Source organism: Anastrepha ludens, chromosome 2 (assembly GCF_028408465.1).
Source record: "Anastrepha ludens isolate Willacy chromosome 2, idAnaLude1.1, whole genome shotgun sequence".
Classification (NCBI taxonomy): Eukaryota; Metazoa; Arthropoda; class Insecta; order Diptera; family Tephritidae; genus Anastrepha; species Anastrepha ludens.
Window position 1 is genome coordinate 184,611,605 of NC_071498.1, and position 12,684 is coordinate 184,624,288.

At 34.5% G+C, this 12,684-nt stretch overlaps 4 protein-coding genes across 6 annotated transcripts; 3 read left to right on the plus strand and 1 right to left on the minus strand.

Annotated features, from left to right (window-relative positions):
• Nucleotides 1–1,539: 1,539 nt before the first annotated feature.
• On the plus strand, nt 1,540–4,420 carry LOC128856115 (28S rRNA (cytosine-C(5))-methyltransferase). 2 transcript variants are annotated; one of them, XM_054091508.1, is made up of 6 exons: nt 1,540–1,753; nt 1,822–2,103; nt 2,687–2,947; nt 3,002–3,230; nt 3,286–3,512; nt 3,592–4,420. In XM_054091508.1, the coding sequence occupies exons 1-6, from the start codon at nt 1,625–1,627 to the stop codon at nt 3,796–3,798; spliced, it is 1,335 nt and encodes a 444-aa protein (XP_053947483.1). In that variant the 5' UTR covers nt 1,540–1,624; the 3' UTR covers nt 3,799–4,420. The 2 variants fall into 2 exon arrangements, with proteins under 2 accessions (XP_053947483.1, XP_053947482.1); XM_054091507.1 differs by having other exon boundaries at nt 1,542–1,753; nt 1,822–2,080; nt 2,679–2,947.
• On the plus strand, nt 2,053–2,650 carry LOC128856117 (uncharacterized). Its single transcript, XM_054091511.1, has one exon. The coding sequence runs from the start codon at nt 2,148–2,150 to the stop codon at nt 2,544–2,546; it is 399 nt and encodes a 132-aa protein (XP_053947486.1). The 5' UTR covers nt 2,053–2,147; the 3' UTR covers nt 2,547–2,650.
• A 314-nt stretch (nt 4,421–4,734) lies between the features above and the next one.
• On the minus strand, nt 4,735–8,469 carry LOC128856116 (protein nanos). Of its 2 annotated transcripts, XM_054091510.1 has the most exons (5): nt 8,186–8,469; nt 7,653–8,113; nt 6,917–7,158; nt 6,659–6,847; nt 4,735–5,822 (listed from the first exon to the last, which is right to left on the minus strand). In XM_054091510.1, exons 2-5 carry the CDS (start codon nt 8,059–8,061, stop codon nt 5,556–5,558), a joined length of 1,107 nt encoding a protein of 368 aa, XP_053947485.1. In that variant the 5' UTR covers nt 8,062–8,113; nt 8,186–8,469; the 3' UTR covers nt 4,735–5,555. The 2 variants fall into 2 exon arrangements, with proteins under 2 accessions (XP_053947485.1, XP_053947484.1); XM_054091509.1 differs by having other exon boundaries at nt 6,659–7,158.
• Nucleotides 8,470–9,382: 913 nt separating this feature from the next.
• Nucleotides 9,383–11,465, plus strand: LOC128856119 (mitochondrial import inner membrane translocase subunit TIM44). Its single transcript, XM_054091512.1, has 4 exons — nt 9,383–9,546; nt 9,663–9,740; nt 9,800–10,343; nt 10,491–11,465. The coding sequence occupies exons 1-4, from the start codon at nt 9,520–9,522 to the stop codon at nt 11,153–11,155; spliced, it is 1,314 nt and encodes a 437-aa protein (XP_053947487.1). The 5' UTR covers nt 9,383–9,519; the 3' UTR covers nt 11,156–11,465.
• Nucleotides 11,466–12,684: the final 1,219 nt, after the last annotated feature.

Consider the following 12,684-nt stretch of genomic DNA (forward strand, 5'->3'; position numbering starts at 1 on the left):
ATCAAAGACAATTTTTTCATAGAACTGAATAACTTTATTCTGTAATGTATTGCCCATTTTTATCAATGACCTTTTGCCATCTTTCAGGCAGCAAAAAACTAGCAAAAACCTGCATCAGGTACGATTTGACATCATCATCATTATTGAAATTTTTACCATTCAAGGAGTTTTGTAAAGATCGAAACAAAAAGTAATCAGATGGAGCAAGGTCAGGACTATATGGTGGATGTGGCAAAACATCCCAACCAAGCTCCAATAATTTTTGCCTAGTGGCCAAAGATGTGTTTGGCTTTGCATTGTCTTGATGGAATACTTTACTTTTTCGATTCTTCAACTGCATTGTTTAATTTCAATAGTTGTTCAATGTAGACATCAGAATTGATCGTTCGGTTGGGTGGTAAGAGTTCAAAGTAGACAATTCCTTTGTAATCCCACCAAACTGATAACAAAACCTTCTTTTGATGAATATCAGCCTTTGATGTTGTTTGAGTTGGTGCACCTGCACTGCTCCACGATCTTTTCCGTTTCATATTGTTGTAAAAAAAACATTTTCCATCGCCAGTGATCACTTGTTTTAAAAATGCATCATTTTCATTATGTTTCTTTAGCAAATCGCAGCTGTTAATGCGTTACGTTAAATGCGTTTCTTTCAGTTCGTGAGGAACCCATGTATCGAGTTCTTGAACATAGCCACGTTGTTTTAATTTATTTTCAATGCATGATGTGATACATGGAGCTTCTTTCCAATCTCACGTGTTGTACTGTGACACCATAAACAGCCCATAACTTTTTATGAGCGTATGATGCGGTTTTCCCTTTGCGGAAATAAAAAAGGAAAATATGGTATTGATTTTCCATTTTTCAACGAACGCCAAACGAAAACTACGTAACCGATCAAAAAACTTTGTTTACATTTTGACAGCTGAATTGCCAACTATCAAATAAAAAAATGTATTTTACATTTAGTTGAAGCCATATATGAGTGAAATCCGCAATTACTTAGTTGCCAACCCAATACTTAAGTCGCTGTTCGATTTTATTTGTTTTTTATTTTTGTCAATTCACATTTTCGTGTCCCTTCAAGAATGATAAAATGCAAGATTGAGCCTCCCAAATTCGCGGTGACATCATCTTTTCAAGTAAACAAACGAAAGGGAGATAATATAAATTAGTTGTTTGTGAAAAGGAAGTGTAAACGAAGGCAAAGGAAACTGCCAAACACAAGAAATCATACGCACACACACTTTCTTGTCACGGCGTCATTGGCCAAAAAGCACAAAAAACCGCATTTGGAGGTATTGTTATAACTCGTGCTTACTGATCTCAAAATCACAATAATAACTAGGCATTCACTGAACATTTGCATACAATTAACTTCTTTTCTTTTTGTTTGTTTATCTGCAGAGATGATGTCATCGGTTGTCAAAATTGGGAAATGGAGGTGCTTTTCATCGTGTATTCTGTAATCTGTGCATTGTGATATGGGTACATTGATGTCTAACCGCACTATTAGCTTTAAGAAAGCGGGAACAAACCAATTTACTGAGTGACGCAGTCTGGCATTAACGTGCAAATGTCACCTAATAATAATGTTAAGAAATATAAAAGTCACGTGTGAAGAAAAATGGAAGCTAACAAATTTAAACACTCTATTAAAGTACCCACCCAATATAAGCGAGTTGCTGCAGTTTTGAAGACTGCTTTGGAACGTAAAAAATCACTTAAGTCACTAATATTTGAAGAGAAACATGCGGTAAGTATTGTAATATTTGGAAAGAAAGTATACTTTTATTAGTTAATATGTTTAATGTATTATGACAGCGCATGCGAGGCATGCAAGCGGTATTAAAGCAATACATTGACAATCGAGCGGCCATTGACGACGCCATTGAGCAGACAAAAATTTTAGAAGATAATCCACGTTTGTGTCCTATCCTCTGCAAAATTCTGGTAACGGAACTAATTTTTGGACGGAAAGCGTTAAACGGTGAAAGTAAACCCGTACTTACTGTTCGCAGTTATCGTGAAAAACTTGTGGAATCATTGGGAGAATCTGTCAATGAATCAAGGAAAACAAAAGGCAAGCGGTTGAAAAAATCAATAGTCTCAATATCGCCTTTTATTTTACTGTGGTGGGAAGGTATAAAATGAATAAGAATACAGTTATGGCGTCTGGAGTGATAACAAAGACAGATGCTGAACGAGAACGACACACAGAACTTGGAGCAAACAAAGGTTCTGGAGTAGATGACGATCAGACTCACCAAATTGGAACGCCACTGCTACAAGATACTAGTACAATAGCATTCTTATGGTTGGTGGTTTTTAGTATTCTGATGTTCACCTTCCCATTTATGACATTCTATGGTGTCCGTTCATGGCTTCGAGAATCATTTGATGTCACAGATTTTTACGTGAATTGCTGGTCTGTGCTATCCTCAGTATTTGTTGTGAATGTTATTATCTGTTTATACGTTTTCAAAGCAATACTTGAGGAGAAGAATAGCGATCCAGTTACGGAAAGAAACGATAAGAAAGATGATTGATTAGCTGCAATACTGTTTGTAATGTAGAACATTTACTTTTGCCTAATTTCAAAACGGTTCTTTATTGATTAATAAAAAAATATCGAATGTGAATGTTATAATAAGTCTATTACTTTAATTTAAATTTCTTAGTTCTGAAGCCTCGCTATGTGCGTGTTAATACAAATTTGGTCAGTCTGGCCGAAGTGTTTGAAATGTTGGCGGCGGAGGAGTGGCAACGAATGGAGCAGCGCAGCTTTGAAACTTACAACGATTTCATATCTGCTATCAGCACACTTAAGGAAGATGAATACATGGTTGATATGCATTTAGACGACCTTTTAATATTCCATGCCAAACAAAAGCACTACTGGGCGTGCCATCAGTACGTCAAAGACAAAAAACTTATGCTTCAAGATAAAGTAAGCTAGTAGTATATGGATGTGTTGATACTAAAATCATAAAGTAATTTTTAGGGAACCTGTCTGGTGGCAGAATTGTTGCGCCCTCCTCCGGGTTCAGTTGTCCTTGATATGTGTGCAGCACCAGGAATGAAAACAATACATATTTGTAATGTTATGCAAAATAAAGGGACTATTTACGCTGTTGAGCAAAACTCAGATCGCTATCAGATTCTATGTAGCATGACCCAATCTGCTGGCTGTCAAATAGTCGATGTGATTAACGCAGACGCGCTAGCAATTGGTACAATGGAATACGCTTATAAGTGTATTTAAAATACAAATATTTAATTCTCTAGATAGCACGCGTTGTCCAGCTGTAGAATACATTCTTGTCGATCCATCATGCTCCGGATCAGGCATGCAGAATCGGATGTCGCTAGACCCAGATGAAGAAGATCCTGCCCGTCTAAAACGTCTTGCTGGATTGCAAATTAAAATGCTGTCACATGCCTTAACTGCATTTCCAAATGTGAAACGTATTGCTTATTCAACATGTTCTTTGTTTGAAGAAGAAAATGAGCAGGTAGAGTGAAAAACATTGAAATTAACTTTAAAAATGTATATACCTATGTACATACATAAATTAAAAATTTTTTGCTTAGGTTGTGCAACGTTGTTTAGAGATGAATCCGGAATTTAAATTACTCAGTACCAAGAAGGCGTTGCGCCATAAATGGAATCACGTTGGCAATGCTAAATACAAGAAGATCGGAAAGAATTGTCTCTATACCAAGCCCGATCTGGACTATGCTGACGGGATATTTATAGCAATATTCGAAAAGCGGCGCACAGACGAAGATGTTGATTGAAAACATCGTTTAATTACCATGTTCAAATAAAATTTAAAATATTTAAATTGTTTACCTCTGAAACATATATGTACCCATAGTATATGTACATGCTAATGTATTTACATTACTTTTATCACACTCAATCTGTTGCCAATTCCAATAACTAACCCTACTTAATTGATCACATGCAAAAAATTGGTGCTTTTTTATTTCGCTTTGGTATTTCTTACATTTTCAGCTCTCAAAAGTTAGTATTGTTTCGATGTTACGGGCAAGGGATTATGTTCCCTTGGTATTTTTCTCACATTTGATTGCATAACGGATTAGATAGATTGCAATTTAGCGCCACCAAGTTCTCCCAGCATGTCTTGGGGACTCTCCCAAACTTTGTTTGATGGTTTGATGGGGTTTATGGTAAACGTAAAGCATAAACATCAGTCAGCCCCCACCACAGTCAAGACTACGCCACCAGAAGGAATCATGTTAATATCCGGTCCAGGACTGGCACTCCAGCAACACTTACCAGAATGTTATGGGGAATATTTTACGTGTTACAATTACAACAATGTTCCATAAGAAAAAAGTAAACCCATTAATTAGTAATTAGATTACGTCTATTTCTTCATCACCCAAAGGGGAGTTTAATTAGGCAAGTTGTAACAAATATCAAGACCGCTATTTCGCGAACAGAGATCGCCGCGCTTGAAAGGTAATTCTGGTCAAATTCTACGGATCTAGATGCCAAAATTGTCAAACCAACAATAAACGATAAACAATTAAGAGAAAGAAATGATAATATATGCTTCAGTCAGCCGCATGAGAATCAATTTAAATTAAAGAACACCTCATTTTCATTTTCAAATATTTATTAATTGAAAATTGTAAATATGGACTTTTGAGTATTCAATAGTTCAATATAAGTAAATATTACATATACCGGTATGTAAAATAAAATTAATATTTGAAGTGATAACATAATCTCACATTCGAGCTTAATTATTTAAAATTTCTCTGCTGTTTTCTACTTGAATACACAAAACGAAATATGAAAACTTCAATCATTAGTTGGGCAATAACAACTAAAAGTTGAGACACCGAATGAAATTTAAATGTTAATTTTTAGTATAAAATGTCAGCTAAATTAAAATGTATCTGTTTGCGAGGAATGTGAATAAAAAATAAAAAAATTCAATTACAATAATATATTAGCATAGTAGAGCGAGTAGAGAATTAATATATGTATATTAAATCATAATCAAATATTTAAAAATCATACTTCAATTAAAGAAATTTAATTTGCTTTACGACTAAATGTATAATATATGTGAAATATTGGATTGTATTCATTTGATTTTAATAAAATTAAAATGGATATGTTTAATTTAAATGAATTGACGTATTTTACGACTACATACGACTAAATTGAAATACAGATAAATTTAAGTTGTAGTGTACTTTACTTCATTGTACTCTTGCCTCTAATATGTACGTATGTAGGCTAAGACAATAATTCATTGATGAACGTACATTCTTCCCGTTGCACGAATCCTTAAACATTATAATTGCTAAAAACGAATACGCCTCAGGCGTTTATAAAAACATTGAAATTAAATATAAAATTTAATTGATTTAGTTGAGAAATTCAAACAATATTGAATTCCCAGGTTTTAGATTTATATTCAATTCTAAATCCGTAGAAATTTTCGCACACTTCGTAAAAAACGTGTTTAAACGTTTTTTGCTTCGAGCTTTCTCTAATTACTAAATATTACGGTCTATACTTTCATTCTTTGCTTATAGTAGAAGTTTTTTGCTAGGCGTAAAGATTCTGCTTTCACTGCGTCTTCCATTGTAATAATCGGTTTTTGTGGGCAATATTTAACCGTATGCGCTTTGTCTCCAGAGGCCTTACAAATCGGACATATATAAGTGCGTAGCTTTGGACACAGCACACGTCCGAGTGAATCACGAACGGCATGACTCTTCACCACAGCTTCTGGTTCATTGTTATTTTCGCAGAAAACACAATGTTTCACTGCAGACTGAAATAAAAATCATAATGGTTAACTTATCCATAAACTATAAAATACTTAAGCCATTACACTAATCCCCGTCATTGAAAAAATTTATTCATTTGACTTTAGCAGTTTTTACTTAATAAATAAATTTGATAATGAGCAATATAAACACATTAAATCATTTTTTCCGAACTTCAGGAAGTGTCCAATTTGATAAACTTCTTGTTAGTTGGAAATTAGCATCTTGCTTTGATTGCGTATATTGGACATTATCATCTTATATAGTTTAGAAACACTAGACTACTTGTTTGCGTTGGTACTGATGCGTTGAAATTTTTGATGGATTTTGAAGCTACCGAAAAATGTTTAATAAATAATTCTGTATGTAAATGCATAAGATTCATAGCTCAGCTCATTACAAAAGAATGTTTCAACACGAAGCTTAAAAAAGCAAAACCAGAAGTTGGAAATTTAATAGCGTCTTCCAAAACACCTTCTCGAATGTGATGCTATAGCGCGAAGAATAAAACATCTCCGCTGGATGCCCAACGCGACTTTATTTTAATTTTATTAAACGACCTGGGTTTAGATGCGCTACTGTAATGAGTAGAGGACACAAAAGTCCGTAAGCCCGGTTTCATCAATCAATTTTACATTTATCAGATTATTACAATTTAAAATAGCAAAGTTTCGTATTAAAATGGAACAATTTTAAACTTTAACAGCCTGATCAATTTTAAAATTGATTATTGAAACGAGGCACAAATACTACTAAGACCCTAAGGAGTTTCAGTTTATGTGAAAATACCAGACGTTTGTTTTTACATTAGACACTTTATGTAATAACATAATTTACTCACAAACTTGTCAAACTTCGCACTCCCATAGCGTTTCTGCGGCCTTTTAATGTTTTGACTATTGTAGTCGATGTTGGCGGAAGCGGCCGCAGTTGCGGCTGCAGTCACGGCCGCTGCAGCAACAGTAGCCGCATGTTGCCGGGGTGGATGAGATGTGACACCACTACTCAAAAAAGGCGACGTTGCGAGCGACTTCATCATACATAAATTCGGATTAAAATAGCATTGATTGAAAAAAGCTTCATTATTACTATTTATTACAGGATTGGCATTGCTTCCATTATTAGTTCCATAATTTGTTGTATTATAATTCAAGTTGTTTTCGCTGTCGTTATTGTTGCGACGTATTTTATTAGTGACGTATTCATGCTGAAGAAGCGATGACGTTTCCATTAAAGCATGTCCCTGAGGATGGAGATTTGACTCATCTGCTACGTATCCATTACAATAGAAATCCTTCATTATATCATCCATCGGTGAATCTCTTGCATGTTTTATAGGATCTATAAGGTTAGGAAGATATAATAGTCATTCAAATATTTAAAATCAAACTTATTGTAGAACATTGTTTAATCTTGATTATATTAATTCCTTTCATTGAGAACGGACAACTCTTTTCTAAAAAAGGTTCAAATTGTTGGAGTTAACGAAGTTTACTTGTTATATACATACATATGTATATTAATAACAAAGCTCAAAATTGGCCTAATCAGCTGATCATCAAACTTTTAAAGCTCTTATTTGCAAACTTCCTTACTTTTATTCACGGAAATTTATATTACAGTTAGATTCTAATTTGAATATACATGCACACAAACGCTGTTTTGTGTAGCCATAGACAGACAGGCGCCATTAACGGCGCCACACTAAAATCACCCGTTATCGTTGATTAATTCAAGATTCAGGTCCTTTAACTGGAATAAGCATAAACTGTACTATAATTGCTTAAACTATTTTATTCCATGTTTTCAATTAGTAATGTACAGTAATATATTACCTTTCCCATATTTATATGCTGCCAACATGGCAAACATTTTCAAGGATTTAGATATTTCGTTTTTAGGTTGCTTTTGAGCTAATGTGGCGTCCGCCATTCGATATGAATTCCATTGGAGCCCCTGATTGACGTTTTCATCGTGTATTCCATATTGTTGGTGGTAAGGTAGCTGGGTTAATGCCCCGTTGTAGCCGTTAAAATGTCCATAACATTGTACTTGCGCTTGTGCGCGCGGCTGAATCATAGTTATGGAAGAAACGCTTGTAGTGGGTATCTGTGTTGATGAAAAAAATTGTGCGCTTCCATTATATGCATTCATTATATCTGGCGACATTGTTTCTGAAGACTTAGATGAGCAACTTCGTGAGCCGCTAAGCGTGCTAGTACTATCCAGATACATTTCCGGCATGTATTTAACGTCTAGATTCAAGGCTTTTAATACAAGAAATCCTTTTCCGATCCTTTTAAGAAGTTGGAAGCTCATTAAGGTTATGTAATTGCATAAATAACGGACATTCTATGCTTTCACTTACTCTTGCAATATTTGTCCGTGCGTGCGCAGTTGCTCCTCTTTCTGTATACTTACACAGAAAACATATATGTATGTATGTATTTATAACTTAACAATTTCAAAGTTCCAAATTAATTTAAATTTTCAAATTGATTGAAAGGAAAGCTTTTATATATTACCAAGAACTGATTGTTTGTAGGTATTATGTTTTCACGTCAATGCATATTAAATTTTCTTTGTCAATGTTAAAGAGACACTATTTAAAATCCGTATTCCTTTAATTCCAAGAATCGTATTGTTACGAATGTTTGTTTTTGTGGTTTCCAATCGAATGCTTATCTTATTTGTTAACGGTTTTGCCTTCCGACACAGGGCATCAAAATGCACGAAAACCTCTTCTAAAAATTCAATTCTTTTTTTTACATTTACTAAAGCGGGAATTTCCACTTTAGTCGCCCGAATAACGGTTAAAAATAGAAAAAACTAAAAAAAAGCTTTGCGTAGACTCGTGAATGACTGATCGTTTCGACTATTTGACATCTCTTAGAAATCACACACAATTTGAAGTTCTGTCATTAAATAATCTTTTATAAACCCTGATTATTCAAACATGTATTTTATTTTTATAATTTTGTATTTTGAATGTCATAATTTCACTCGGAATGTAAGCAAACAAAGCATTAACAAGGAAGTAGGTGACACAACACGACTGTCGGTACTTCGTAACCAGAACAACCCGGATTTACATCCGGCCAAGGACTGTCACTTCGGCAGCATTTCCCGTATATGTATGGGGAATGTTTGTGCTGTTAGAACATCAGCACTACATGAGAAAACAAGATAGATATTTTGCTAATTTCGATTTCGTTTATTTGTGCACTCTTTTATGTACTCAATCAAACAAATACGAAAAAATTAACGCAATAAGAAAGAAAAAAACTGATTTCTACGCTACCACAATTGGAGTGAGTTTTGTTGTACTTGTGTGGTTATGGGATGCCTTTAAAAATATTATTTAGTGAAAAGGTATCATTATTTTAACTAACAGATTATATACTTTTTTACAACATTAAATTTGTCGGACGATTGAAATTTCATTCATAAATGGCCACTGTGGTACGCAGATTATAGTAAGGGATTGCTCATCGCTAGTAAGAGTCGACTTTTAAATAAGAACTAATAACCCGAAGTGTATAACTCCGGCAACATTGGCATTTAGCAGTCCGAATCAGAATAATAATTTTGACATTTCAATAGCACGATTTTTCCTTCAAAAAATGTCTCTCACAGCATTGACATGAAATTACATAAATTCGATTAAAATTTTATCGAATCATTATAACTCCATTTAAATTCATGGTAGCACGAAAATTAAGAACTATGGTAAGCGAACTTATCTGTAAAAAAATATGATTAAGTCAACTATTGTGGAACTCTCTGTAATTCAGTTAAGACTCGTGTCCGGAGATAATTCATTTACTTACTTTGTTTCTCTTCAGTTCAAATTCTTAGCGACATCCCGTGGCACATGTAGCCGGCTAGTGCAGAGCAGCTATTGGCATGGGCTGCCAAACCAGGTAAGAAACTGTTACCTGCAAGATTAGCTTGGTAAAAACTATTATCTTTTCATTTACAGCGCTGGTATTCACAGCCTAGTCGAAGGCCTGGATTTTTTTCTCAATTCATAGAAAATATAAAATCAGAAATGGACAAGAATAAGGAAATGAAGGAGAATATAAAAAAGTTTCGCGAAGAGGCTCAGAAGTTAGAGCAGTCCGAAGCTCTCCAATCTGCTAGACAAAAATTTAATATTGTTGAATCTGAGGCACAAAAATCGTCAAGTATATTAAAAGAACAGTTAGGAAGTATAAAGGATAAGGTCAGTGATGTATTTGACGAAGCAAGTAAATCAGATATTGCAAAACGCGCATCAAAAATTTCGGAAGAAATTTCGAAAACTGCTAAAGGTGTAACAGATACCATAACCGAAAAAGGAGAAAAAATCGGACAAACGTCTGCTTTTCAAGCTATATCGACCACAACGGAGATGATTAAACAGGAAATAGGTTCTCAGGGCATAAATTCTAGGGTTTATCGTTCTCCCCAAAAACTGCGAAAACGCATTGAAGTTGAACACGCCAATGACGATAGAGTGGTCGAACCTAACGCCGACGTAACAGGTAATAAAAAATTACAAATTTTGTTGGAGACAAATGTGCGTTTTAAGGTAGACGAGGTTTAAGTACCAAAGCAAAGTACCTTTTGCAAAAAACATGTGCTAAGTCTCGTATTCGTAGCAAAGTATTAACTTTTTGTATTCCCACCAGGTGTGGAACTACACAAGGATTCAAAATTTTATCAATCATGGGAAAATTTCAAAAATAATAATGCATATGTGAACAAAGTGCTTGATTGGAAACTAAAATACGACGAATCAGAAAATCCAGTTATACGCGCCTCTCGCCTCTTGACAGATAAAGTATCAGACGTTATGGGAGGACTTTTTTCTAAAACAGAGTTATCGGAAACACTTACAGAACTCTGTAAAATCGATCCTAATTTCGATCAAAAACAGTTCCTTCGTGATTGTGAGACTGACATCATACCTAACATCCTGGAAGCGATGGTGCGGGGAAATTTAGATATCCTTAAGGATTGGTGCTTTGAGAGCACATACAGTATCATAGCAACTCCAATAAGCCAAGCTATTAAGGCTGGCATGTATTTGGATTCGAAGATCTTGGATATCGAAAATATAGACTTGGCGATGGGTAAAGTTATGGAGCAGGGTCCTGTACTGATAGTAACCTTTCAGGCACAGCAGATTATGTGCGTACGTGACCGTAACCACCAAGTAGTGGAAGGTGATCCTGATAAAGTGATGCGCGTGAATTATGTGTGGGTTCTTTGCCGAGATCCAAACGAATTGAATCCAAAAGCAGCTTGGCGGCTTATGGAACTCTCCGCAAACAGTCAAGAGCAATTTGTTTGATAGGTTGTTTCATGTTAGCTAGTTTTTAATTAGATGTCGTTTAATGCCCCACACTTAAGACCAACGAGCTATAAAATTTTTCTTGCTAATTATTTGCTTGAAATAATTTTATGTTTCCACCAGCAAAAATTATTCTTTAGAGAAAACTAACTAAAGAAAATGTTTGCTAATGAAAACTGTTTAAATATAATATATATTGTTTTAGTTGTACTGGGCAACAAAAATTAAGTTAAGTTGTTACGGACGACAAATAAAACTTTGTACATAACTAATTTAAAAGAATAAAGAATAACTGAATAGAACAATCAAATACTGCATGCACTTCTTGCAGATATGTAAATATATACATATACTATATACTTGTATATATAGTTTGCGCCTTCACCCTTTATAAGGTGCTTGGTATAGTTTCTCACATCTCATAATTTGATGTACAGATACGGACGTAGATACACATATGGCTATTAAAATAGGTATGCTGCCTTTAACTATTCACAGTCGGTTCTACGTGATCGGAACGACCCGGATTAATATCAGGCCAAGGAATTTCACTCCAGTTTCTCTTACAAATGTCATCACTGCTTCGTTGTGAATTTAAAAGACCCGTTATATTAAGTTGCGTTATTGGTTGCACAGATGCAGTACTTTGCGGATAACTCTGGCATTTTAACTTAGTGGTTAATTAAGGGGAAAATATTGAATTTAAGTAAGTAGCGAATTAGATTGTTCATTTAATAACTAATAATATGAATTTCTTTGAAAGATGGGTTGTGCGCAGCTTAGCAAGGAGCGGAGGCTTGTTGTCAATCTTCAAAAGCAAAAAAAAATCTTTAAAATTTATTGCTGAATAACTTGGGCGGCTCAAAAATTTTGTTGTAAATGTTCTTAAGTCCAAAAAATCCACAGAACGACATGGTTGCTAAACGAGGAAATCGACATGCACTACTGAAAATTTAAAACTTACTGCTACAACAACGACAGCAACAACTGATAATTCAATTGTGACTCTTGCCAAGAGGGATCCTTTCAAGTCATCAAATGGCATTGCAGCTGAAATCAAACAAAGTAGAACTTGTACAACATGAACCTACCAGGTAGGATAGCTCGTAAAGTTCCTCTGTTGAAACAAGCAAATTTAAGGAAGAGGAAAAGTTTTGCCCAAGAGCTCAAGTCATGGCCCACACATTAATATTTCCTATTTGCTCCTATTGTCATGTATTGTCCATGTGGGTCACTAGTTTAAATTTTAAAAGATTCTTGAATTATTATTTATATTTATTATATTAATTTATAAAATAAAAACCACATACAATTATGTTATTATTAATTTGAAAAACATGTATTTTCCATATGGGCATGCGGTACCTATTTTAATGACCATATGTGTATATAAATATGTATATACATAGAAATAATGTGGGAGTACCTGCCTTGAATTTGATAAAAATTCGTCCAAAAAGTTGGAACAATTATGACGAGGATGGATGAATAGAACCCAGAAAATTAGAAGGCAGGGTGTGTCATAAAAT